Source organism: Coloeus monedula (genome assembly GCF_965178545.1).
Source record: "Coloeus monedula genome assembly, chromosome: 31".
Taxonomy (NCBI): domain Eukaryota; kingdom Metazoa; phylum Chordata; class Aves; order Passeriformes; family Corvidae; genus Coloeus; species Coloeus monedula.
In genome coordinates, this window is record NC_138811.1 from 1,444,019 (window position 1) to 1,471,573 (window position 27,555).

General features: G+C 52.1%; 2 protein-coding genes across 6 annotated transcripts in view; both read left to right on the top strand.

Annotated features, from left to right (window-relative positions):
- LOC309583554 (CD209 antigen-like protein C) overlaps window positions 1-18,608 on the top strand; it is a 36,600-nt gene extending 17,992 nt beyond the window's left edge. Inside the window, exons 3-8 of the mRNA XM_082299289.1 lie at window positions 1,244-1,423; window positions 11,890-11,952; window positions 12,551-12,619; window positions 14,244-14,413; window positions 16,901-17,010; window positions 17,941-18,608. Coding sequence (XP_082155415.1) covers window positions 1,244-1,423; window positions 11,890-11,952; window positions 12,551-12,619; window positions 14,244-14,413; window positions 16,901-17,010; window positions 17,941-18,076 — 728 coding nt within the window. The 3' untranslated portion in view covers window positions 18,077-18,608. The remainder of the gene's footprint in view (window positions 1-1,243; window positions 1,424-11,889; window positions 11,953-12,550; window positions 12,620-14,243; window positions 14,414-16,900; window positions 17,011-17,940) is intronic.
- A 4,467-nt stretch (window positions 18,609-23,075) lies between these two features.
- The window catches only part of EVI5L (ecotropic viral integration site 5 like), an 84,185-nt gene continuing 79,705 nt past the window's right edge, over window positions 23,076-27,555 (top strand). For all 5 annotated transcript variants that reach the window (XM_082299447.1, XM_082299449.1, XM_082299450.1 and 2 more), the window contains exon 1: window positions 23,076-23,203. The gene's annotated coding sequence lies outside the window, so the exon portion shown is untranslated. The remainder of the gene's footprint in view (window positions 23,204-27,555) is intronic.

The window sequence follows — 27,555 nt, forward strand, 5'->3', positions numbered from 1 at the left end:
CTCAGGAATGGGAATTTTGGGATTGAATTCCAGCTCAGGAATGGGAATTTTTGGGATTGAATTCCACCTCGGGATGGGGATTTTTGGGATTTCAATTCACCTTTGGGATGGGAATTTTGGGATTGAATTCCAGCTCAGGAATGGGAATTTTGGGATTGAATTCCCCCTCAGGAATGGGAATTTTGGGATTGAATTCCAGCTCAGGAATGGGAATTTTGGGGATTGAATTCCAGCTCAGGAATGGGAATTTTGGGGATTGAATTCCAGCTCAGGAATGGGAATTTTGGGGATTTCAATTCACCTTGGAAGGGGAAATTTTGGGATTGAATTCCACCGCAGGAATGGGAAATTTTGGGATTTAACTCTGGCTCAGAATCTGAATATTTGGGATTTAATCCAGCTCAGAATGGGAACTTTTGGGATTGAATTCCACCTTTGGAATGGGAATTTTGGGGATTTCAATTCACCTTGGAATGGGAATTTTGGGATTGAATTCCAGCTCAGGAATGGGAATTTTTGGGATTGAATTCCAGCTCAGAATGAGAATTTTCAGGATTTAAATTCACTTTCGGGTGGGAATTTTTGGGATTGAATTCCCCCTCAGGAATGGGAATTTTGGGATTGAATTCCAGCTCAGAATGGGAACTTTTGGGATTGAATTCCAGCTCAGAATGGGAATTTTGGGGATTGAATTCCACCTCAGGAATGGGAATTTTGGGATTGAATTCCAGCTCAGAATGGGAATTTTGGGGATTGAATTCCACCTCAGGAATGGGAATTTTGGGATTGAATTCCCCCTCAGGAATGGGAATTTTGGGATTGAATTCCCCCTCAGGAATGGGAATTTTGGGGATTGAATTCCAGCTCAGGAATGGGAATTTTGGGATTGAATTCCACCTCAGGAATGGGAATTTTGGGATTGAATTCCCCCTCAGGAATGGGAATTTTGGGATTGAATTCCCCCTCAGGAATGGGAATTTTGGGATTGAATTCCCCCTCAGGAATGGGAATGTTGCCCCTTCCCCCACCCCACCCCATCCCCGAGAAATCCACCCCCAATCCCCTCTGCAATCCCTCCCTTAACCCCAAAAAACCCCCAAATTCCAAACCCACTCCCCAATTCCCCAGAAAAAAACCACAAAAATCCCCCAAATCCCCAAAAAACCCCCTCAGATTCCCCCAGCATTTCACTCCCAACCCCCCCCCCAACCCCCAAAAATTCCATTTTTCCTTCTTTTCCCAGCAGAAATTCCCGGCGCCGCCGCCTTTCCGAGCCGTTCCCGAGCCGTGGGGGCTCATCCGGGAATTCGGGATGGGAATTCCAAGGATCGGGGCCAGCGCCGGGCGCTGCTCGTGCTCTTCCTGCTGCTCGGCCTCAGCTGCCTGGGCTGGGGCGGCCTCGCGGCCTCAGCCAGCAAAAAACGTGAGGAAAAGGCCAAAAAGCGGGAAAAGCTCCCAAAAAAAGCCGGGATTTGGGCTGGGCAAGGTTGGGAATGTTGGGGGTTTGCCCTGGGAATGGGAAGGTTTGGGGTGGGAGCGGAAATGGGGCTGGGAAGGGAGGGTGTTCCAGGGGGGATTTGGGGGTTTGGGGGTTTTTTTGGGGATTTTTTGGGATTTTGGGGAATTTTGGGGGGATTTTGAGGGATTTTTGAGGGATTTTTTGGGATTTTGGGGAATTTTGGGGGGATTTTGGAGGGATTTTGGGGGGATTTTTCGGGGATTTTGGAGGGTTTTTGGAGGGATTTGGAGGGATTTTTGGGGATTTCGAAGAGATCTTTGGCGAGATTTGAGGGGATTTGGGGGATTTGGGGGGATTTTTGGGGATGTTGGAGAGATTTTGGGTGGATTTTGGGGTGGTTTTGGGTGGATTTTGGGGGGATTTTTGGGTGGATTTTGGTGGGTTTTGGGTGGATTTTGGGGTGTTTTTGGGTGGATTTCGGGGTGTTTTAGGTGGATTTGGGGTGGTTTTGGGTGTATTTTGGGGTGTTTTGGGTGGATTTTGGGGTGTTTGGGTGGATTTTGGGGGGATTTTTGGGTGGATTTTGGTGGGTTTTGGGGTGGATTTTGGGGTGTTTTTGGGTGGATTTTGGGGTGTTTTAGGTGGATTTGGGGTGGTTTTGGGTGGATTTTGGGCTGTTTAGGGTGGATTTTGGGGTGTTTAGGGTGGATTTTGGGGTGTTTTTGGGTGGATTTTGGGGTGTTTTGGGTGGATTTTGGGGTGTTTAGGGTGGATTTTGGGGTGTTTAGGGTGGATTTTGGGGTGATTTTGGGTGGATTTTGGGGTGTTTTGGGTGGATTTTGGGGTGTTTTGGGTGGATTTCGGGGTGTTTTGGGTGGATTTCGGGGTGTTTTGGGTGGATTTTGGGGTGGTTTTGGGTGGATTTTGGGGTGTTTTGGGTGGATTTTGGGGTTTTTTGGGGGGATTTGGGGTGTTTTTTGGGTGGATTTTGGGGTGTTTAGGGTGGATTTTGGGGTGATTTTGGGTGGATTTTGGGGTGTTTTGGGTGGATTTTGGGGTGTTTTGGGTGGATTTCGGGGTGTTTTGGGTGGATTTGGGGTGGTTTTGGGTGGATTTTGGGGTGTTTTGGGTGGATTTTGGGGTTTTTTGGGGGGATTTGGGGTGTTTTTTGGGTGGATTTTGGGGTGTTTTAGGTGGATTTGGGGTGGTTTTGGGTGGATTTGGGGTGTTTAGGGTGGATTTTGGGGTGGTTTTGGGGGATTTGGGCTGTTTGGGGTGGATTTTGGGGTGTTTGGGTGGATTTTGGGGTGTTTTGGGTGGATTTTGGGGTGTTTGGGTGGATTTTGGGGTGTTTTTGGGGGATTTGGGCTGTTTGGGGCTGGGGCCATCCCCAGGCCGGCGCCGGGCGCTGCTCGTGCTGTTGCTGCTGCTCGGCCTCAGCTGCCTGGGCTGGGGCGGCCTCGCGGCCTCAGCCAGCAAAAAACGGGAGGAAAAGGGCAAAAAGCGGGAAAAGCTCCCAAAAAAAGCCGGGATTTGGGCTGGGCAAGGTTGGGAATGTTGGGGGTTTGCCCTGGGAATGGGAAGGTTTGGGGTGGGAGCGGAAATGGGGCTGGGAAGGGAGGGTGTTCCAGGGGGGATTTGGGGGTTTGGGGGTTTTTGGGGGATTTTTTGGGATTTTGGGGAATTTTGGGGGGATTTTTTGGGATTTTGGGGGATTTTGGAGGGATTTTGGGGGGATATTGGGGGGTTTTTGGAGGGATTTGGAGGGATTTTTGTGGAATTCGAAGAGATCTTTGGCGAGATTTTGGGGGATTTGGGGGGGTTTTGAGAGATTTTTGGGGATTTTGGGGAGAGTTTGGGTGGATTTTGGGGTGTTTTGGGTGGATTTGGGGTGTTTTGGTTGGATTTTGGGGTGTTTTGGGTGGATTTTGGGGTGTTTTGGGTGGATTTGAGGTGTTTTGGGTGGATTTTGGGCTGTTTTGGTTGGATTTTGGGGTGTTTTTGGGTGGATTTTGGGGTGTTTTTGGGTGGATTTTGGGGTGTTTTGGTTGGATTTTGGTGGGTTTTGGGTGGATTTTGGGGTGTTTTGGGTGGATTTGGGGTGGTTTGGGTGGATTTTGGGGTGTTTAGGGTGGATTTTGGGGTGGTTTTGGGTGTATTTTGGGGTGGTTTTGGCTGGATTTTGGGGTGTTTTGGGTGGATTTTGGGGTGTTTTTGGGTGGATTTGGGGTGGTTTTGGGGGATTTGGGTGGATTTTGGTGGGTTTTGGGTGGATTTTGGGGTGTTTTTGGGTGGATTTTGGTGGGTTTTGGGGGGGTTTTGGGGTGTTTTTGGGTGGATTTGGGGTGTTTTGGGGTGGATTTGGGGGTGTTTTGGGTGGATTTTGGGGTGTTTAGGGTGGATTTTGGGGTGGTTTTGGGTGGATTTTGGGGTGTTTAGGGTGGATTTTGGGGTGGTTTGGGTGGATTTTGGTGGGTTTTGGGTGGATTTTGGGGTGTTTTGGGTGGATTTTGGGGTGTTTTGGGTGGATTTTGGGGTGTTTGGGTGGATTTTGGGGTGTTTTTGGGTGGATTTTGGGGTGTTTGGGTGGATTTTGGGGTGTTTTGGGTGGATTTTGGGGTGTTTTTGGGGGATTTGGGCTGTTTGGGGCTGGGGCCATCCCCAGGCCGGCGCCGGGCGCTGCTCGTGCTGTTGCTGCTGCTCGGCCTCAGCTGCCTGGGCTGGGGCGGCCTCGCGGCCTCAGCCAGCAAAAAACGGGAGGAAAAGGGCAAAAAGCGGGAAAAGCTCCCAAAAAAAGCCGGGATTTGGGCTGGGCAAGGTTGGGAATGTTGGGGGTTTGCCCTGGGAATGGGAAGGTTTGGGGTGGGAGCGGAAATGGGGCTGGGAAGGGAGGGTGTTCCAGGGGGGATTTGGGGGTTTGGGGGTTTTTGGGGGGATTTTTTGGGGTTTTTGTGGGATTTTTGGGGAATTTGGGGGATTTTTTGGGATTTTGGGGAATTTTGGGGGGATTTTGGAGGGATTTTTGGGGAATTTGGGGGTTTTGGGGGGGATTTTGGGGTGGTTTTGGGTGGATTTTGGGGGGATTTTTGGGTGGATTTTGGTGGGTTTTGGGGGGATTTTGGGGTGTTTAGGGTGGATTTTGGGGTGTTTAGGGTGGATTTTGGGGTGTTTGGGTGGATTTTGGGGTGGTTTTGGGTGGATTTGGGGTGGTTTTGGGTGGATTTGGGGTGGTTTTGGGTGGATTTGGGCTGTTTTGGTTGGATTTTGGGGTGTTTTTAGGCGGATTTTGGGGTGTTTTGGGTGGATTTTGGGGTGGTTTTGGGTGGATTTTGGGGTGTTTAGGGTGGATTTTGGGGTGTTTTGGGTGGATTTCGGGGTGTTTTGGGTGGATTTTTGGGTGTTTTGGGTGGATTTTGGGGTGTTTTGGGTGGATTTTGGGGTTTTTTGGGGGGATTTTGGGTGTTTTTTGGGTGGATTTTGGGGTGTTTTTACATGGATTTTGGGGTGTTTTGGTTGGATTTTGGGGTGTTTAGGGTGGATTTTGGGGTGTTTTGGGTTTATTTTGGGGGGATTTTGAGGGATTTTGGGGGGATTTTTCAGGGGTTATGGGGTGGTTTTGGGTGGATTTGGGGTGTTTTGGTTGGATTTTGGGGGGATTTTTGGGTGGATTTTGGTGGGTTTTGGGGGGGGTTTTGGGGTGTTTTGGGTAGATTTTGGGGTGGATTTGGGTGGTTTTGGGTGGATTTTGGGCTGTTTTGGTTGGATTTTGGGGTGTTTTTAGGCGGATTTTGGGGTGTTTTTGGGTGGATTTTGGGGTGTTTTGGTGGATTTTGGGGTGTTTTGGGTGGATTTTGGGGTGTTTTTTGGGTGGATTTGGGGTGTTTTGGGTGGATTTCGGGGTGTTTAGGGTGGATTTTGGGGTGTTTTGCGTGGATTTGGGGTGTTTTGGGTGGATTTTGGGGTGTTTAGGGTGGATTTTGGGGTGTTTGGGTGGATTTTGGGGTGTTTTTGGGGGATTTGGGCTGTTTGGGGCTGGGGCCATCCCCAGGCCGGCGCCGGGCGCTGCTCGTGCTGTTGCTGCTGCTCGGCCTCAGCTGCCTGGGCTGGGGCGGCCTCGCGGCCTCAGCCAGCAAAAAACGGGAGGAAAAGGGCAAAAAGCGGGAAAAGCTCCCAAAAAAAGCCGGGATTTGGGCTGGGCAAGGTTGGGAATGTTGGGGGTTTGCCCTGGGAATGGGAAGGTTTGGGGTGGGAGCGGAAATGGGGCTGGGAAGGGAGGGTGTTCCAGGGGGGATTTGGGGGTTTGGGGGTTTTTTGGGGATTTTTTGGGGTTTTTGCGGGATTTTGGGGGATTTTGGGGGATTTTTGAGGGATTTTTGGGATTTTGGGGAATTTTGGGGGGATTTTGGAGGGATTTTGGGGGGATTTTGGGGGGATTTTTCGGGGATTTTGGAGGGATTTGGAGGGATTTTTGGGGATTTCAAAGAGATCTTTGGCGAGATTTGAGGGGATTTGGGGGGATTTCTTTGGGGTTTTTGGGGGGAATTTGGGGGATTTCGGGGGGATTTTTGGGGATGTTGGAGAGATTTTGGGTGGATTTTGGGGTGTTTTGGGTGGATTTCGGGGTGGTTTTGGGTGGATTTTGGGGTTTTTTGGGGGGATTTTGGGTGTTTTTTGGGTGGATATTGGGGTGTTTTGGGTGGATTTGGGGTGGTTTTGGGTGGATTTTGGGGTGTTTTGGGTGGATTTTGGGGTGTTTTTGGGTGGATTTTGGTGGGTTTTGGGTGGATTTTGGGGTGTTTTTAGGTGGATTTTGGGGTGTTTTGGGTGGATTTTGGGGTGGTTTGGTTGGATTTTGGGGTGTTTTGGGTGGATTTTGGGGTGTTTTGAGTGGATTTTGGGGTGTTTTGGGTGGATTTGGGGTGTTTTTGGGTGGATTTTGGGGTGTTTAGGGTGGATTTGGGGTGTTTAGGGTGGATTTTGGGGTGTTTTTGGGTGGATTTTGGGGTGTTTTGGGTGGATTTGGGGTGTTTTGGGTGGATTTTGAGGTGTTTTGGTTCGATTTTGGGGTGTTTTGGGGTGGATTTTGGTGGTTTTTGGGTGGATTTTGGGGTGTTTTTGGGTGGATTTTGGTGTGTTTTGGTTGGATTTTGGGGTGTTTTGGTTCGATTTTGGGGTGTTTTTGGGTGGATTTTGGTGGTTTTTGGGTGGATTTTGGGGTGGTTTTAGGTGGATTTTGGTGGTTTTTGGGTGGATTTTGGGGTGTTTTTGGTGGATTTTGGTGGTTTTTGGGTGGATTTTGGGGTGTTTTTAGGTGGATTTTGGTGGTTTTTGGGTGGATTTTGGGGTGTTTTTAGGTGGATTTTGGTGGTTTTGGTTGGATTTTGGGGTGTTTTGGGTGTATTTTGGGGTGTTTTGGGTGGATTTGGGGTGTTTTGGGTGGATTTTGGGGTGTTTTTGGGTGGATTTGGGGTGGTTTTGGGTGGATTTTGGGCTGTTTTTGGTGGATTTTGGGGTGTTTGGGTGGATTTTGGGGTGTTTTTGGGGGATTTGGGCTGTTTGGGGCTGGGGCCATCCCCAGGCCGGCGCCGGGCGCTGCTCGTGCTGTTGCTGCTGCTCGGCCTCAGCTGCCTGGGCTGGGGCGGCCTCGCGGCCTCAGCCAGCAAAAAACGGGAGGAAAAGGGCAAAAAGCGGGAAAAGCTCCCAAAAAAAGCCGGGATTTGGGCTGGGCAAGGTTGGGAATGTTGGGGGTTTGCCCTGGGAATGGGAAGGTTTGGGGTGGGAGCGGAAATGGGGCTGGGAAGGGAGGGTGTTCCAGGGGGGATTTGGGGGTTTGGGGGTTTTTTGGGGATTTTTTGGGGTTTTTGCGGGATTTTGGGGGATTTTGGGGGATTTTTGAGGGATTTTTGGGATTTTGGGGAATTTTGGGGGGATTTTGGAGGGATTTTGGGGGGATTTTGGGGGGATTTTTCGGGGATTTTGGAGGGATTTGGAGGGATTTTTGGGGATTTCAAAGAGATCTTTGGCGAGATTTGAGGGGATTTGGGGGGATTTCTTTGGGGTTTTTGGGGGGAATTTGGGGGATTTCGGGGGGATTTTTGGGGATGTTGGAGAGATTTTGGGTGGATTTTGGGGTGTTTTGGGTGGATTTCGGGGTGGTTTTGGGTGGATTTTGGGGTTTTTTGGGGGGATTTTGGGTGTTTTTTGGGTGGATATTGGGGTGTTTTGGGTGGATTTGGGGTGGTTTTGGGTGGATTTTGGGGTGTTTTGGGTGGATTTTGGGGTGTTTTTGGGTGGATTTTGGCGGGTTTTGGGTGGATTTTGGGGTGTTTTGAGTGGATTTTGGGGTGTTTTGGGTGGATTTGGGGTGTTTTTGGGTGGATTTTGGGGTGTTTAGGGTGGATTTGGGGTGTTTAGGGTGGATTTTGGGGTGTTTTTGGGTGGATTTTGGGGTGTTTTGGGTGGATTTGGGGTGTTTTGGGTGGATTTTGAGGTGTTTTGGTTCGATTTTGGGGTGTTTTGGGGTGGATTTTGGTGGTTTTTGGGTGGATTTTGGGGTGTTTTTGGGTGGATTTTGGTGTGTTTTGGTTGGATTTTGGGGTGTTTTGGTTCGATTTTGGGGTGTTTTTGGGTGGATTTTGGTGGTTTTTGGGTGGATTTTGGGGTGGTTTTAGGTGGATTTTGGTGGTTTTTGGGTGGATTTTGGGGTGTTTTTGGTGGATTTTGGTGGTTTTTGGGTGGATTTTGGGGTGTTTTTAGGTGGATTTTGGTGGTTTTTGGGTGGATTTTGGGGTGTTTTTAGGTGGATTTTGGTGGTTTTGGTTGGATTTTGGGGTGTTTTGGGTGTATTTTGGGGTGTTTTGGGTGGATTTGGGGTGTTTTGGGTGGATTTTGGGGTGTTTTTGGGTGGATTTGGGGTGGTTTTGGGTGGATTTTGGGCTGTTTTTGGTGGATTTTGGGGTGTTTGGGTGGATTTTGGGGTGTTTTTGGGGGATTTGGGCTGTTTGGGGCTGGGGCCATCCCCAGGCCGGCGCCGGGCGCTGCTCGTGCTGTTGCTGCTGCTCGGCCTCAGCTGCCTGGGCTGGGGCGGCCTCGCGGCCTCAGCCAGCAAAAAACGGGAGGAAAAGGGCAAAAAGCGGGAAAAGCTCCCAAAAAAAGCCGGGATTTGGGCTGGGCAAGGTTGGGAATGTTGGGGGTTTGCCCTGGGAATGGGAAGGTTTGGGGTGGGAGCGGAAATGGGGCTGGGAAGGGAGGGTGTTCCAGGGGGGATTTGGGGGTTTGGGGGTTTTGGGGGGATTTTTTGGGATTTTTTGGGATTTTGGGGGATTTTTGAGGGATTTTTGGGATTTTGGGGAATTTTGGGGGGATTTTGGAGGGATTTTGGGGGGATTTGGGGGGGTTTTTGGAGGGATTTGGAGGGATTTTTGGGGATTTCGAAGAGATCTTTGGCGAGATTTTGGGGGATTTGGGGGGTTTTTGAGAGATTTTTGGGGATTTTGGGTGGATTTTTGGGTGGATTTTGGGCTGTTTTGGGTGGATTTGGGGTGTTTTGGGTGGATTTTGGGGTGTTTTGGGTGGATTTTGGGGTGCTTTTTGGTGGATTTTGGTGGTTTTTGGGGGATTTTGGGGTGTTTTGGTTGGATTTTGGGGTTTTTTGGGTGGATTTTTGGAGGGATTTGGAGGGATTTTGGGGAATTTTGGGGGGATTTTGGAGGGATTTGGAGGGATTTTTGGGGATTTCGAAGAGATCTTTGGCGAGATTTGAGGGGATTTGGGGGATTTGGGGGGATTTCTTTGGGGTTTTTGGGGGGAATTTGGGGGATTTCGGGGGAATTTTTGGGGATGTTGGAGAGATTTTGGGTGGATTTTGGGGTGGTTTTGGGTGGATTTTGGGGTGTTTTAGGTGGATTTGGGGTGGTTTTGGTTGGATTTTGGGGTGTTTTGGGTGGATTTGGGGGTGTTTTGGGTGGATTTTGGGATGTTTTGGATGGATTTTGGGGTGTTTTTAGGAGGATTTGGGGTGGTTTTTGGGTGGATTTTGGGGTGTTTAGGGTGGATTTTGGGGTGTTTTGGGGTGGATTTCGGGTGGTTTTAGGTGGATTTTGGGGTGTTTTGGGTGGATTTGGGGTGTTTTGGGTGGATTTTGGGGAGATTTTTGGGTGGATTTTGGTGGGTTTTGGGTGGGTTTTGGGGTGTTTTGGGTGGATTTGGGGTGTTTCGGATGGATTTTGGGGTGGTTTTGGGTGGTTTTTGGGCTGTTTTGGGTGGATTTTGGGGTGTTTTTTGGTGGATTTTGGGGTGTTTTGGGTGGATTTTGGGGTGGTTTTGTGTGGATTTTGGGGTGTTTGGGTGGATTTTGGGGTGTTTGGGTGGATTTTGGGGTGTTTTGGGTGGATTTTGGGGTGTTTTGGGTGGATTTGGGGTGTTTGGGTGGATTTTGGGGTGTTTTGGGTGGATTTGGGGGTGTTTTGGGTGGATTTTGGGGTGTTTTGGGTGGATTTTGGGTGTTTTGGGTGGATTTTGGGGTGTTTTGGGTAGATTTTGGGGTGTTTTTCAGGGATTTTTGGGTGTTTTGGGTGGATTTTGGGGTGGTTTTGGGTGGATTTTGGTGTGTTTTGGGTGGATTTTGGTGGTTTTTGGGTGGATTTTGGGGTGGTTTTGGGTGGATTTTGGGGTGTTTTTTGGGTGGATTTTGGGGTGGTTTTGGATGGATTTTGGGGTGTTTTGGGTGGATTTGGGGTGTTTTGGGTGGATTTTGGGATGTTTTGGATGGATTTTGGGGTGTTTTGGGTGGATTTGGGGTGTTTTGGGTGGATTTTGGGATGTTTTGGATGGATTTTGGGGTGTTTTGGGTGGATTTGGGGTGTTTGGGTGGATTTTGGGGTGTTTTGGGTGGATTTGGGGTGTTTTGGGTGGATTTTGGGGTGGTTTTGGGTGGATTTTGGTGTTTTTTGGGTGGATTTTGGTGGTTTTTGGGTGGATTTTGGGGTGTTTTTGGGGTGTTTTGGGGGGATTTTGGGGTGGTTTTGGGGGATTTTGGGGTGTTTTGGTGTATTTTGGGGGTTTTTTTGGGGGATTTGGAGGGTTTTTGGGTGGATTTTGGGGGATTTTTGGGGATTTTGGAGAGATCTTTGGCGAGATTTTGGGGGATTTTGGGGGGTTTTTGAGGGATTTTTTGGAGGAATTTTGGGGAGATTCTTGGGGATTTTGGGAGAATTTGGAGGGGATTTTGGGGATTTTTGGGTGCATTTTGGTGTTTTTGGGGGGATTTTTGGGTATTTTTGGGGATTTTTCTGAGGATTTTGTTTTATGGGGATTTTGGGAGGATTTTTGAGGGATTTTTTGGGGGATTTTGGGGGGATTTTGGGGGGATTTTTGGGATTTTGGGGAGATTTTGCGGATTTGGGGAATTTCGAGGGTTTTTGAGGGATTTTGGGGGGATTTTTGGGGTTTTTGGGGGGGATTTTTGGGGGTTTTGGAGAGATCTTTGGCGAGATTTTGGGGGATTTGTGGGGTTTTGAGGGATTTTGGGGGGATTTGGGGGATTTTGGAGGGATTTCTGGGAGATTTTTGGGGATTTTTGTGTGATTTTGGGGGGATGTTGGGGATTTGGGGGGGGGGTTGGGGGATTTGGGGTGGTTTTGGGGGATTTTGGGTGGTTTTGGGTGGGTTTTTGGGGTTTTTGTGTCAGAATGGGAATTTGGGGAGGAGTTTCAGGGCGAGGTGGGGGGGAGGTTTCGGGTCACCTTTGGAAGGGGAATTTTGGGGTTAATTTGAGCCAAAAGAGGGAATTCGGGGTTAATTCCACCCAAAATGGGAATGTGGGGTTAATTTCACTTTAAAATGGGAATTTTGGGGTTAATTTGAGCCAAAAGAGGGAATTTGGGGTTAATTCCACCCAAAATGGGAATTTTGGGGTTTAGGATCCCCTTTGGAAGGGGAATTTTGGGGTTAATTCCAGCCAAAATGGGAATTTGGGATTGAGATCCAGGGAGGATCCAGGGGGGATCCAGGGGGGATCCAGGGGGGATCCAGGGGGGATCCAGGAGGGATCCAGGAGGGATCCAGGGGGGATCCAGGAGGGATCCAGGAGGGATCCAGGGGGGATCCAGGGGGGGATCCAGGGATGGATCCAGGGGGGATCCAGGGGGGATCCAGGGGGGATCCAGGGGGGGATCCAGGAGGGATCCAGGGGGGGATCCAGGGATGGATCCAGGGGGGATCCAGGGGGGGATCCAGGGGGGGATCGAGGGGGATCCAGGGGGGATCCAGGGGGGATCCAGGGGGGGATCGAGGGGGATCCAGGGGGGATCCAGGGGGGGATCCGGGGATGGATCCATGGATGGATCCATGGATGGATCCAGGGGGGATCCAGGGGGGATCCAGGGGGGATCCAGGGGGGATCCAGGGGGATTCCGGGCTTTTCCTTGCAGAGGCAGAATTGAGGGAGGAGCTGGAGCTGCTGCGATCCAACAGCTCCGAGAGCTGGGCCCAGGGTACCACTGGGAGCACTGGGAGGCACTGGGAGGGCACTGGGAGGGAACTGGGAGCACTGGGAGGGAACTGGGAGGGAACTGGGAGGGAACTGGGAGCACTGGGAGGGCCCTGGGAGGCAGTGGGAGGGAACTGGGAGGGAACTGGGAGGGAACTGGGAGGGCACTGGGCTGTGCTGGGAGCACTGGGAGGGCACTGGGCTGGACTGGGCTCTACTGGGAGAGCACTGGGAGGGCACTGGGATGTTCTGGGTTGTACTGGGTTGTACTGGGCTGTACTGGGAGCACTGGGCGGCAGTGGGAGGGCACTGGGATGTACTGGGAGGCGCTGGGAGCACTGGGTGGCACTGGGAGCACTGGGAGGGCACTGGGCCATACTGGGCTGTACTGGGTGGCACTGGGAGCACTGGGAGGGCACTGGGCTGGACTGGGCTGTACTGGGCCATAGTGGGCCATAGTGGGCCGTACTGGGCCGTACTGGGCTGCACTGGGCCGTACTGGGCCGTACTGGGCCGTACTGGGCTGCACTGGGCCGTACTGGGCCGCACTGGGCCATACTGGGCCGTACTGGGCCGTACTGGGAGCACTGGGATCCCCGCAGCGTGGCAGGAGCTGCGGCAGACGCGCAGCGAGCTCCAGCGGCACCAGATGGAGCTGAGGAGCATCACCGGTAACGGCCCCGGCATTCCCAAAAAACCCCGAAATTCCCCCCAAAAAACCCCGGAATTCCCCCCAAAAAACCCCGGGATTCCCCCAAAAAACCCCGGGATTCCCCCCAAAAAACCCCGGAATTCCCCCCCAAAAAACCCCGGAATTCCCCCCCAAAAAACCCCGGGATTCCCCCCCAAAACCCCGGAATTCCCCCCAAAAAACCCCGGAATTCCCCCCCAAAAAACCCCGGAATTCCCCCCAAAAAACCCCGGGATTCCCCCCCAAAAAACCCCGGAATTCCCCCCAAAAAACCCCGGAATTCCCCCCAAAAAACCCCGGAATTCCCCCCAAAAAACCCCGGGATTCCCCCCCAAAAAACCCCGGAATTCCCCCCAAAAAACCCCGGAATTCCCCCCCAAAAAACCCCGGGATTCCCCCCCAAAAAAACCCGGAATTCCCCAAAAAACACCAGGATTCCCCCAAAAAACCCCGGAATTCCCCAAAAAACCCCGGGAATCCCCCCCAAAACCCCGGAATTCCCCAAAAAACCCCGGGATTCCCTGAAAAAACCCGGAATTCCCCGGGATTCCCCCAAAAATCCCGGGATTCCCTGAAAAAACCCCGGAATTCCTTGGAAAACAACCCGGGATTCCCACAAAAAACCCCAGAATTCCCCCAAAAACTCCTCAAATTCCCTCCTAAACCCCCGGAATTCCCTGAAAAAACCCCGGAATTCCCAGGAAAAACCCGGAATTCCCTGAAAAAACCCCGGAATTCCCCAGGATTCCCCCCCAAAAAACCCGGAATTCCCTGAAAAAAACACGGAATTTCCCCAAAACCTCCTCAAATTCCCACCAAAACTCCTCAAATTCCCACCAAAAAAACCCCAGAATTGCCCCAAATCCCCTGGAATTCCCTCCAAAATTCCATTTCTTCCCATTTTCTCCCCATTTTTCCCCATTTCTCCCCATTTTCCCCCATTTTCTCCCCATTTCTCCCCATTTCTCCCCAGATTTTCCCATTTTTCCCTGTTTTCTCCCCATTTCTGCCCAGATTTTCCCCATTTCCCCCCATTTTTCCCCCATTTCCCCCCATTTCTCCCTGGATTTTCCCCGTTTCTCCCCATTTTCTCCCCGTTTCTCCCCATTTTCTCCCCATTTCTGCCCAGATTTCCCCCATTTCTGCCCGGATTTTCCCGATTTCTCCCCATTTCCCCCCATTTTTTCCCCATTTCCCCCCATTTCTGCCCAGATTTCCCCCATTTCTCCCCATTTTCCCCCATTTTATCCCCATTTTCTCCCCATTTTTCCCCGGATTTTCCCCATTTTTCCCTGTTTTCTCCCCATTTCTGCCCAGATTTTCCCCATTTCTCTCCATTTATCCCCATTTCCCCCCATTTCTCCCCGTTTTCCCCCATTTCTCCCTGGATTTTCACTGTTTCTCCCCATTTTCTCCCCATTTCTGCCCAGATTTCCCCCATTTCTCCCCATTTCTGCCCGGATTTTCCCCATTTCTCCCCATTTTCCCCCATTTTCCCCCATTTTCTCCCCATTTCTCCCTGGATTTCCCCCATTTTTCCCCATTTTCTCCCCATTCCTGCCCGGATTTTTACCGTTTCTCCGCCTTTTCTCCCCGTTTCCCAGAGCTGCTCTGCCGGACCATCGAGGACTCCAGGAAGTGCCCGTCGGGTTGGGAATTCTTCGAGAGCAGCTGCTACTTCTTCTCCGTGCGCTTCCGCAGCTGGGCGGGCGCCCACAACGCCTGCGCCGCCTTCGGCTCCCACCTGGCCGTGCTCAGCATCGAGGCCGAGCAGGTGGGGACCCAGAGTGACCCCAGAGTCACCCCAGAGTCACCCCAGAGTCACCCCAAAGTGACCCAAAACCGAGCCCAAACTGACCCCAAACTGAGCCAAAAGTGACCCCAAAGTGACCCAAAACCAAGCCCAAACCGACCCCGAACCGACCCCCAAGTGACCCAAAACCGTGCCCAAACCGACCCCAAACTGACCCCAAACTGAGCCCAAACCGACCCCAAAGGGACCCAAAACTGAGCCCAAACTGAGCCCAAAGTGACCTCAAAGTGACCCCAAACCGACCCCAAAGTGACCCCAAAGGGACCCAAAACCGAGCCCAAACTGAGCCCAAAGTGACCTCAAAGTGACCCCAAACCGACCCCAAACTGAGCCCAAACTGACCCCGAACCGACCCCAAACTGACCCCAAAGTGACCCAAAACCGAGCCCAAAGTGACCCCAAAGTGACCCAGAACTGAGCCCAAACTGACCCCAAAGTGACCCAAAACCGAGCCCAAAGTGACCCCAAAGTGGCCCCAGAGTGACCCCAAAGTGACCCCGAACCGAGCCCAAACCGAGCCCAAACCGAGCCCAAAGTGACCCAAAACCGAGCCCAAAGTGACCCCAAAGTGGCCTCAAAGTGACCCCAAACCGAGCCCAAACCGAGCCCAAACTGACCCCGAACCGACCCCAAACTGACCCCAAAGTGACCCCAAACCGAGCCCAAAGTGACCCCAAAGTGGCCCCAGAGTGACCCCAAAGTGACCCCGAACCGAGCCCAAACCGAGCCCAAAGTGACCCCAGAGTGACCCCAAAGTGACCTCAAAGTGACCCCAAAGTGACCCAAAACCGACCCCAGAGTGACCCCAGAGTGACCCCAAAGTGACCCCGAACCGAGCCCAAACTGACCCCAAACTGACCCAAACCGAGCCCAAAGTGACCCCGAACCGAGCCCAAACTGACCCCAAACTGACCCAAACCGAGCCCAAAGTGACCCCAAAATGACCCAAAACCGAGCCCAAAGTGACCCCAAAGTGACCTCAAACCAAGCCCAAACTGACCCAAAACCGAGCCCAAAGTGACCCCAGAGTGACCCAAAACTGACCCCAAAGTGACCCCAAAGTGACCCCAAAGTGACCCAAAACCGAGCCCAAACTGACCCCAAAGTGACCCCAGAGTGACCCCAAAGTGACCCCAAACTGACCCCAAAGTGACCCAAAACCACGCCCAAACCGACCCCAAACCGACCCCAAACTGACCCCGAACTGAGCCCAAAGTGACCCCAAAGTGACCCAAAACCAAGCCCAAACCGACCCCGAACCGACCCCAAAGTGACCCAAAACCGAGCCCAAAGTGACCCCAAACTGAGCCCAAACTGACCCCAAAGTGACCTCAAAGTGACCTCAAAGTGACCCCAAAGTGACCCCAAACCGAGCCCAAAGTGACCCCGAACCGAGCCCAAACTGACCCCAAAGTGACCCAAAACCGAGCCCAAAGTGACCCCAAAGTGACCCCAAACTGAGCCCAAACCAAGCCCAAACTGACCCCAGAGTGACCCAAAACCGAGCCCAAAGTGACCCCAAAGTGACCCCAAAGTGACCCAAAACCGAGCCCAAACTGACCCCAGAGTGACCCCAAAGTGACCCCAAACTGACCCCAGAGTGACCCAAAACCGAGCCCACACTGACCCCAAACTGACCCCACACTGTCCCCACACTGACCCCAAACTGACCCCAGTGACCCCAAACTGACCCCAAAGTGACCCCAAACCGACCCCAAACTGAGCCCAAACCGAGCCCAAACTGACCCCAAAGTGACCCAAACTGACCTCAAACTGACCCCAAAGTGACCCCAAACCGACCCCACACTGACCCCAAACCGCGCCCAAACTGACCCCAAACTGAGCCCAAAGTGACCCCAAACTGAGCCCAAACCGACCCCAAACCGACCCCACACCGACCTCAAACTGACCCCAAACCCACCCCAAAGTGACCCCAAAGTGACCCCAAACTGAGCCCAAACCGAGCCCACGCTGACCCCAAACTGACCCCAAACCCCAAACCAATCCCAAACCCCAAATCCCAATAATCCCAAACCCCAAATCTCAATCCCAACTGAATTCCAAATCCCAAATAATGCCAAACCCCAAATCCCAATAATCCCAAACCCCAAATCCCAAACCCCAAATAATCCCGAACCCCAATCCCAAATCCCAAATCAATCCCGAACCCCAATCCCAAATCCCAAATCCCAAATCAATCCCGAACCCCAAATCCCCAACCCCAAATCAATCCCAAATCCCGAACCCCAAACCCTAAATTCCAAATAATCCCAAATCTCAAACCCCAAATCCCAAACCCCAAATAATCCCAAACCTCAAATCCCAAACCCCAAATCAATCCCAAGCCCCAAATCCCAAACCCCAAACCCCACAAAACCTGGGAATTACGCCCCGTAATCCACCGGAACGATGGATTTGGGGCCGTTTGAAGGAATTCCGCTTTTCCAGGTGTTTCTGATGAGCAAAATCCAAGGCAACAACTCCTACTGGCTGGGGGTGACGGACGAGCAGCACGAGGGGAAATGGGCCTGGGTCACCGGCGAAACTCCGAATTTCGGGTAAAAATTCCCGCCGGGAATAGTCCAAACAATCCGAAATTAGTGAGAAAGATGAAGCTGAGCCCCCAAAAAAACCGGGATTTTGGGAGTTTTACCAAATTCCCAAACAAAATTGGGGAGTTTTGAGGAAAAACATGAGGGGAAAAAGGGGGGGAAAGTGAGGGAGAAAAGGGCGGGAAATGTGAGGGAGAAAAGGGCGGGAAATGTGAGGGGGAAAAGGGCAGGAAATGTGAGGGGAAAAGGGCAGGAAATGTGAGGGGGAAAAGGGCGGGAAATGTGAGGGGAAAAGGTGGGAAATGTGAGGGGAAAAAGGAAAGAAATGTGAGGTGGAAAAGGGCGGGAAATGTGAGAGGGAAAGAGTGGGAAATGTGAGGGGGGAAAGGGCAGGAAAACGTGAGGGGGAAAAGGGCGGGAAATGTGAGAGGGAAAGAGTGGGAAATATGAGGGGAAAGGGGTGGGAAACATGAGGGGAAAAGGTGGGAAATGTGAGGGGAAAAAGGAAAGAAATGTGAGGGGGAAAAGGGCGGGAAATGTGAGGGGAAAAGGGCGGGAAACTTGAGGAGAAAAGGGTGGGAAACAAGGGGAAAAGGGCACGAAAATGTGAGAGGAAAAGGGCGGGAAACGTGAGGGGGAAAGGGCGGGAAACGTGAGGGGGAAAGGGCGGGAAAACATGAGGGGAAAAGGGTGGGAAACGTGAGGGGGAAAGGGCGGGAAAACATGAGGGGAAAAGGGTGGGAAACGTGAGGGGGAAAGGGCGGAAAAACGTAAGAGGGAAAAATGGGATTATTGAAGCATTTTCTGCTTGGCACCAGAAAAAAAAAAAAATCGAGTTTTTTGTGGTCTTTTCCCCCTGTAAATTCCAATTTGAGCCATTCCTGCTCGTTTGTTATTCCTCGATGATTTTCCCATTTCCGTTTTTTTCCCCCCCAGATTTTGGGATGTGTGGGAGGAGGACCCGGACAAGGAGCACAAGGATTGTGGAGCCATGAAACCCAACGGGCGCTGGATCAACGAGCGCTGCTCCAAACTCAACCGCTGGATCTGCGAGAAATCCTGGAATTGCTGAATTCCCACCTTTTTCCCCCCATTTCCAAGCAATTTCCAGCAAATCCGTTAGAAAAAACCCCCAAACCTGGAATTTTGAAGCGCTTTGCTCAGAGCTGGACGAGCTCCGGGGGCATCCAGAGATTCCGCGATCCCGATTTTTGCTTCTGAACGACCTGAAAATTCCTTAAAAATCCAGCACATTCCCCCAAAAAACCGTAAATTCCCTAAAAAAATCCATAAACTCCCTAAAAAATCCATACAAGCCACAAAGAACTCCGTCAAATCCCCATGACTCTCCAAACTGGGGGAAAAAAAGGGATTTTCAGCTCAAATAAGGACTCAAAAAAAACCTCCACCACCCCAAAACCCCCCCTGTAATGACCAAACCCTCCAAAAAAACCCCAAACACCCCCAAAAAAGCCCCAAAGCCTCCAAAAATAACCAACCCCCCCCCAAAATAAACAAAAATACTCCAAAAAAGACCCCCAAATGCTCCCCAAAATATCCCCAAACCCCCCAAAATAACCAAAACCCACCAAAAACCCCCACCTTGCCCCCAGAGAAACCCCAAATCTCACAAAATAACCCCAAAACCCTCCCAAATACCCCCCCCCAAAACCCCAAAGCCCCCAAAATAACCCTCAATAAAATGTGTGACTGACCCAAATCCCAAACTTGTCCCAAATCCTTGTTTGTGGTGGGAAAATGGGCTGGGAACGAGGTGGGAGCTGCTCCTGGGGGAAACTGGGTGGCACTGGGAGCATTGGGAACAGGGACTGGGGGTTACTGGGAGCACTGGGAGGGTACTGGGAGATCGGGAGAACTGGATGGGGGCACTGGGAGGGCACTGGGAGCACTGGGAATTGGCCAGGGGGCACTGGGAGGGCACTGGGACTTGGGGCAGGTTTACTGGGAGCACTGGGAATTGGCCAGGGGGCACTGGGAGGACACTGGGAACAGGGCCTGGGGGTTACTGGGAGCACTGGGGCTGAGAAGGGCACCGGGAATATGGGGAGCTCTGGGCTGGGGGGTACTGGAAGGGCACTGGGAGGTTACTGGGAGCACTGGGAGGGCACTGGGAGCACTGAGGGGGGAAAAGGGTGGGAAACGTGAGGGGAAAAGGGCGGGAAACGTGAGGGGAAAAGGGCGGGAAATGTGAGGGGAAAAGGGTGGGAAATGTGAGGGGAAAAGGGCGGGAAATGTGAGGGGAAAAGGGTGGGAAATGTGAGGGGAAAAGGGCGGGAAATGTGAGGGGAAAAGGGTGGGAAATGTGAGCAAAAAAGGGCGGGAAATGTGAGGGGAAAAGGGCGGGAAAACGTGAGGGGGAAAAGGGCGGGAAAACGTGAGGGGAAAAAGGGCGGGAAAACAGGAGGGGAAAAGGGTGGGAGAGGTAAGGGGAAAAAAGGGCAGGAAAAGGGAAAGAAAAACTGATGATAATAGTGAGGGAAAAACGGAAAACGAAATTGAAAATGTGGGAAAAGTGAACACAGTGCAAAACACGAGAACAGATGAAGGAAAAAGTGTGGGAAATGTAAGAAGAAAAATGGGTGAAAAAGGTAAGAAAAACGCGCAGGAAAAAACAAAAAAGGTGGGAAATGTAAGGAGAAAAGAGCCGGAAAAGGGAGAGAAATAGGGGTTGGAAATCCCATAAACGCTCCCCCAGAGACCTTCCCCAATCCCATGGGGGGGTCTCTGGGTGGGGTTAATGGGATTGGGGGTCTCTGGGAGGTGTCTTTGGGGTGGGGGGGTCTCTGGAAGTGGATGGGGTTTCTTGGGGGGGGTCTTGGGGGTCTCTGGGAGGGTGTCCATGGGACTGGGGGGTGCTCTGCGGGATTTGGGATTTTTCAAAGCTATGGGGCTGCGAGGGCTCTCCCCAAGCCCCCATCTCTGTGAGCGGCCCCTCAAAGACCCCCTATCCTATCGGGGGGGATTTTTGGGGGGGTCTTGGGGTCCCCACCTGGGGGTGGGGTTTAGGGGAGGTTTTTGGGGGGTTTTTGGGGTCCCCACCTGGGTGCCGCTGTAGTACCGGGGTGGGGTTTAGGGGAGGTTTTTGGGGGGTTTTTGGGGTCCCCACCTGGGGGTGGGGTTTAGGGGAGGTTTTTGGGGTGTTTTTGGGGTCCCCACCTGGGTGCCGCTGTAGTACCGGGGGTGGGGTTTAGGGGAGGTTTTTGGGGGGTTTTTGGGGTCCCCACCTGGGGGTGGGGTTTAGGGGAGGTTTTTGGGGTGTTTTTGGGGTCCCCACCTGGGTGCCGCTGTAGTACCGGGGTGGGGTTTAGGGGAGGTTTTTGGGGGGTTTTTGGGGTCCCCACCTGGGTGCCGCTGTAGTACCGGGGTGGGGTTTAGGGGAGGTTTTTGGGGGGTTTTTGGGGTCCCCACCTGGGTGCCGCTGTAGTACCGGGGGTGGGCGCGGGCGGCCGAGGGTTTGAGGGCGCCCAGGGAGGTCCCGGGGGGGCCCCTGAGGCAACACCCCGAGTGCCGCAGGCACTTGCTGAGCTCCCGGTGCACCTGAGGAACACACCAGTTCACACCAGTTCACCCCAGTAACACACCAGTAACACACCAGTGACCCCCCCAGTAACACCCAGTGAAATCCAGTGCTCCCAGTGCCGCAGGCACTTGCTGAGCTCCCGGTGCACCTGGGGAACACACCAGTTCACACCAGTTCACCCCAGTAACACACCAGTAACACACCAGTGACCCCCCCAGTAACACCCAGTGAAATCCAGTGCTCCCAGTGCCGCAGGCACTCGCTGAGCTCCCGGTGCACCTGGGGAACACACCAGTTCACACCAGTTCACACCAGTGACCCCCCCAGTAACACCCAGTAACCTCACAGTGCCACACAGCGACCCCCAGTAACACCCAGTGAAATCCAGTGCTCCCAGTGCCGCAGGCACTCGCTGAGCTCCCCACGCACCTGGGAGGGTTCCGGGGGGGTCGATGCCCACCAGTTCACCCCAGTAACACCCCAGTGACCCCCAGTAACCCCCCAGCGACCCCCCAGTCACCTCCCAGTGCCCTCAGTGCCACTTCCTGAGCTCCTGGTGCAACTGGGGGCCCACCAGTAACAACCCAGCAGCCCCCCCATTAATGTCCCAGTGCCTCCAACTGCCTCCCCAGTCCCTCCCAGTCCCTCCCAGTGCCCTTATTCGTGATCTCTGGAGGTCCCAGTCTCTCCCAGTCCCTCCCAGTGCCCTTATTTGTGATCTTTGGAGGTCTCAGTCTCTCCCAGTCTCTCCCAGTCCCTCCCAGTGCCCTTATTTGTGATCTTTGGAGGTCCCAGTCTCTCCCAGTACCCCCCAGTCCTTCTTCTGGAGGGCTCAGTGGAAGAGGAAGGTGAAGGTGCCTCCCCAGTGCCCTCCCAGTCCTCTCCAGTGCCCTCCCAGTGCCCTTCTTTATCAACTCTGGGGGTGCCAATCCCTCTCATTGGAGGGGAGAGGGGAACCACTGGGGTCCGCCAGAGATCCTGACTGAGTGCACTGGGACAGACTGGGAGGCTACTGGGAGAGACTGGGAGGGACTGGGAGAGACTGGGAGGGACTGGGAAGGGAGTGAGGAGCAGTGGGACCCCCAGAAATCATAAATGAGGGGCACTGGGAGGGACTGGGGGACACTGGGAGGGGAGCAGGGGGCAGTGGGAAGGATTGGGAGGGCACTGGGAAGGCACTGGGATATACTGGGAAGCCACTGGGAGTTACTGAGAGGGCACGGAGCTGTACAGGGCAGCTTCCCAGTACACCCCAGTGCTCCCATTAACACCCAGTGCTGCGACTGGGCTGTGTCCCTGCTCCCAGTAGGACCTCCCAGTATCTCCCAGTACAAACCAAACCCCTCCCAGTTCTGACTGGAATCCCAATTCTTGGGATTTTCCCGTTTTCTCACCGTTTCTCACCCTTCACGTTTTCTCACCCTTCGAGCTCCTGGCCTGTTCCAACCTGGATTTTTCCCCCCAAAACGGAAAGGAATTTGGGGGAAAAGCCGATATTTTCCTGCAGCAAAACAGCTCCTCTCACTTTGCCCTCGAATTTTCCAGCGCTGGGGGAGGTTTTTTGCCAGGAATTTCTGGAAATGCAACAAAAAAAAAAAGCAAAATAAAGAAAAATGAGGAGGTGAAAGGAATCGAGTGTGGAGAAGAGAATCAGTCAGGAACCCCCTCCTTGGGCATTCTCATATCCAGATCCCTGAGGGAAGGAGGGATCCCCTCACAAAGATCCCTGAGGGAATGAGGGATCCCCTCACAAAGATCCCTGAGGGAATGAGGGATCCCCTCACCCCATCCCTGGGTATCCCCACACGCAGATCCCTGAGGGAATTGGGGATCCCCTCACCCCATCCCTGGATATCCCCATATCCAGATCCCTGAGGGAAGGAGGGATCCCCTCACCCTGCCCCGGATGATCCCCTCACCGCTCTCCCCCACCCCTGGGGCTCCCCAATGGCGCCGCTCCCCCTCTCCCCACGGCTCCTCGACGCCCCATAGGAGGATCTATCTGTCCATCATCCCATCAGCCAATAGGAGTCGCGAATCTCCCCAGGAGGGCGGGACCACCGCCGAGCGCCGGAGGGCGGGACGCCTCCTCGTACCCGTGCTTCCATTGGCTGCCTCAGCTGGGCCTGCCTACCAATTGGCTGAGATGCCTGTCAATCACACCCCACCCTGCCGGTGGAGAGGCGGGGCTTGTTGTCCTCTCCTGTCAGCCAGCTGCCACTCCAAGCGAGTCCCGGCATTTGATTGGCTGCTCTACCCATCAATTATCCGCACCTGCCCCCACATCCATAGGTCCCCACACCCCTCCCGGCGCTGTGGGCGGCAAGCATCTCCTTGGCTTTCATTGGATAAACCACCTGCCCATCAACACCCTTGCGCCATCCCATTGGCTCCCTACGCGGCAGGCGGAGCTTTACCCCGGCAGCCCCACCTTATGATTGGCGGAGACGCGGCGGGAGGCGGGCACACACGCGGAACTCCAGCGCTGATTGGACGCGGGGCGGGGCCGCTGTCAGTCAGCGCCGGCCGGGGCGGCGGCGGCGGCGGCGGCGGCGGCGGCTCCGCGATGGCGGCGGGCGCGGAGCTCCCGGCACGGGGAGGGAGGCGCGGAGCCCCCCCGAGGAGGCGGCCGGGGGTCGCCATGGCAACGGCCCGCAGGTAGGAGGGGGCGGGGGGACAAGGGGGGGGCTGGCATTGAACAATGGCGGATCCCACCCCCTCAGCGTGAGGGGATGCGCGGGGGGGCGGGGCGGCTCCAGCCCTGAGGGGGGGAATGGCGGTGACCCCCCCCAATGGGGTGTGAGGGGGGTCCCTGAGGGGCGTTCGGCCTCCCTGGGGGGGGCTTGGGGTGACCCTTTTGGGGGGGGGGGGTTGGGGTCACCCAACTCCCTTGAGGGGAGGGAGGGGTCACCCCCCATTGGGGGGGCTTGGAGTGACCCCCACGTACCCCCCCCCCTTTGTGGGGGTCTTGGTCTGACCCCCCTTGTGGGGTTTTTTTGGGGTGACCCCCCCTTGTGGGGTTTTTTGGGGGTGACCCCCCCCTTGTGGGGTTTTTTGGGGGTGACCCCCCCTTTGTGGGGGTTTTTTTGGGGGTGACCCCCCCCTTGTGGGGTTTTTTGGGGTGACCCCCCTTTTTGGGGTTTTTTTTTGGGGTGCCCCCCCTTTATGGGTCTTTTTTTTGGGGTGCCCCCCCCCCTTTGTGGGGGTCTTGGTCTGACCCCCCCTTTTTGGGGTTTTTTTGGGGTGACCCCCCCTTGTGGGGTTTTTTGGGGGTGACCCCCCCCTTTGTGGGGTTTTTTTTGGGGGTGACCCCCTCCTTTATGGGTCTTTTTTTGGGGTGCCCACCCCTTTTTGGGGGTTTTTTTGGGGTGCCCCCCCTTGGTGGGTTTATTTTTGGTCTGACCCCCCTTGGATTTTTTTTGGGGGTGCCCCCCCCCTTCTGGGTTTTTTTTGGGGGTGCCCCCCCCCCCTTTCTGGGTTTTTTTTTGGGGGTGCCCCCCCCTTTTTGGGGTTTTTTTGGGGTGCCCCCCCTTTGTGGGTTTTTTTTTGAGGTGCCCCCCCTTTCTGGGTTTTTTTTTGGGGTGCCCCCCCCTTTTTGGGGGTTTTGGCCTCAAACCCCCCCAGGCTCTGAGGGGGAACTTTAAGGGGGGGGGGTCACCCCAATATGGGGGAATTTGGGGTCCTTCTGTGTCCCCCTTTTTTTGGGGGGGGGGATTGCGATGCCCCCCCCAGGCTGAGGCCATGAACGGGATCCCCAATTTTGGGGCGATTTGGGGTTTTTCCCCCCCTCTGGAAAAGCTGGTTTTTGGGTGGGGGGGGGGTGTCTCCTTCTCCCCTCCCATTTTGGGGCTCTCTGGGTTCGTTTTCCCTTCAAATCGCGAGATTTTGGTTAAAAACAAAGTTGGGGGGAGGGGGGGAAGGAGAACTGGACCCCCCCTCCCAAAATTCCATCCCCAAATCTTGATTGAGGGGAGGGGGAATTTCCCCTCCTTGACCCCCCAATTTTGGGGAAGGATTTGGGGCTTCCCCCTCTCCCTTTGTGCCGGCCCGGCCTCTCCTTTGGGCTCAAATCCCGGGATTTTGGCTCTGCCGGGAGCTGTCAATCAACCCCTCCTCAATTCCCACTTTTTTCCCCCAAATTCTTCCTTCCACTGGGAATTTTTTCCCCTTTTCCTGCTGCTTTTCCGGCCGCCTCAGCCTGGCTGGGAGCTGGAAGCTGCGATTTTTGGCGGAAAATCCCAATTTGGAGCTTTTTTGCCCTCGATTTCGTGCTGGGTAAAGCACCAAATTCCCCTTCCCCGCTGGTGTTTTTGGGGAGTTTTGCCCCAAAAAAATCCCCCGTTTGGGAATTCAGGTGGGGGGAGGGGAGGGGAGGTTTCCTTGTTGCGTTTTGGGGTGAAATTGGAGGTTTTTCCCCATTTTTGGGTCGCTTTTGACTCGGGGGGATTGAAAATTCCCACCTGCTTTTCCTCAGTGTCAGGAAAATCTGGGATTTGAGCCCATTTTGATCCATTTTCCTGCTTTTTTTGGCAGCTGGGGGTCCTGTTGGAATATTTGGGGTTGAATTTGTGGTTTTTGGCTTTTTCTGTGTCTTTTTCCGTTCTTTAGTTGGGATTTTGGGGTGAATTGGTGGAGTTTTGGTTGGTTTGTGCTCTGTGGAAAGTGCAAAAATCGCTGCTGGAATTGGGGGTGAATCCTTGTTTTGAGGAACTTTGAGGAGAGGGGGGAAAATGGGGGAAAAACCTCTGAGATGGGGCAAAAATAGGGTGAAAAAGGCAGAAAAAAGGGGGAGAAAAGGTGGGAAAGGGCAGGAAAATGCAAAAAAACCCCTTGAAATATGGACAAAAAAGGGAAAAAAAGGTGGAAAAAGCAGAAATGGGGAACGAAAAGGTCAAAAATGGGGTAAAAAAGGGTTTTTTAGGCTAAAAAGGGAGTGAAAAAGGTGAAGAAGGGAGGGAAAGGTGTAAAAAGCAGCAAATTCGTAAAAAGGGGTGGAAAAGGAGTAAAAAGGGGCAAAAAAGGAAGAAAAAGAGGCAGGAAATGAATAAAAAGGAGCAGAGAAGGAATAAAAAGAGGCAAAAATGGGGTTAAAAGTGACAAAAATGGGGTAAAAAAGGTGGGAAAAGGATCAGAATGGAAAAAAAGGGATTGAAACAGAGAAAAAGGGGTAAAAAAAGGGAAAAATGGGCCAAAAATTAATGAAAAGGGGCAGAAAAGGAAGAAAAAGTGGCAAAAATGGGGTGAAAAGGGTGAAAAAAGATAAGAATGGAAAAAAGGGAATTAAACAGGAAAAGGGGCAAAAAGGTGGGAAAATGGGCAAAAAAGGATGGAAAAGAGGCAGAAAAGGGATAAAAAGGGGCGGAAAAGGAATAAAAAAAGGCAAAAATGGGGTGAAAAGGGGGGAAAAAGGATAAGAATGGGGAAAAGGGATTTAGACAGAGAAAAAGGGGTAAAAAAAGGGAAAAATGGGTCAAAAAGGAATGAAAAGGGGCAGAAAAGGAATAAAAAGTGGCAGAAATGGGGCAGAAAGAGTGAAAAAGGATAAGAAGGGGGAAAAAAAGAATTTAAACAGAAAAAAAGTTGCAAAAAAGGGCAAAATGGGGCAAAAAACGGAATGAAAAGGGGCAGAAAAGGGATAAAAAGAGACAAAAATGGGGTAGAAAGGGTGGGAAAAGGATAAAAATGGAAAAAAAGGAATTTAGACAGAGAAAGGGGGATAAAAAAGGGAAAAATGGGCCAAAAAGGAATGAAAAGAGGCAAAAATGGGGTAAAAAGAGGCAAAAATGGGGTAAAAAGAGGCAAAAATGGGGCAAAAAGGGGGAAAAAGGATAAGAATGGGGAAAAGGGATTTATACAAAGGAAAAATGGGCAAAAAAAAGGAAAAATGGGCAAAACGGAATGAAAAGGGGCAGAAAAGAAATGAAAAGAGGCAAAAATGGGGTAAAAAGGGTGGAAAAGGATAAGAATGGAAAAAAAGGGATTTAAACAGAAAAAGGGGCCAAAAAAAGGGGAAAACGGGCAAAAAAGGAATGAAGAGGGGGAGAAAAAAAGTTTAAAAAAGCAAAAATGGGGTGAAAAGGATGGAAAAGGATAAGAATGGGAAAAAAAGGGATTTAGACAGAGAAAAAGGGGTAAAAAAAGGGAAAAATGGACAAAAAGGAATGAAAAGGGGCAGAAAAGGAATAAAAAGTGGCAGAAAAGGAGTAAAAAGAGGCAAAAATGGGGTAAAAAGGGTGAAAAAAGGATAAGAATGGGAAAAAAGGGATTTAAACAAACGGAAAAAGGGGTAAGAAAAGGGAAAAATGGGCAAAAAGGAATAAAAAGTGGCAGAAAAGGAATAAAAAGAAGCAAAAATGGGGTAAAAAGTGGCAAAAATGGGGCAAAAAGGGTGAAAAAAGGATAAGGATGGGAAAAAAGGGAATTAAACAGAAAAAGGGGTAAAAAGGTGGGAAAATGGGCAAAAAAGGGTGGAAAAGAGGCAGAAAAGGAATAAAAAAAGGCAAAAATGGGGCAAAAAGGGTGAAAAAAGGATAAGAATGGAAAAAAAGGACTTTAAATACAAAAAGGGGCAAAAAAGGGGAAAAATGGGCAAAAGAGGAAGAAAAAGTGGCAGAAAAGAAATAAAAAGGGGCAGAAAAGGAATAAAAAGTGGCAAAAATGGGGCAAAAAGGGTGAAAAAAGGATAAGAATGGAAAAAAAGGGATTTAGAGGAAAAAGAGACAAAAAAGGGGAAAAATGGACAAAAAAGGAAGAAAAAGAGGCAGAAAAGAAATAAAAAGGGGCAGAAAAGAAATAAAAATGGGCAAAAATGGGGTAAAAAGGGCGAAAAAGGATAAGAATGGAAAAAAAGGGATTTAAACAGAGAAAAAAGGGACAAAAAAGGGGAAAAATGGGCAAAAAAGGACGGAAAAAGCAAAAAAAAGGACAAAAAAGGCAGAAAACACCACGGAAAAGCTGCAAAAATGGGGGAAAATCCCCCAAAATTGGGAACTTCGGAGCTCAAGCAGAGA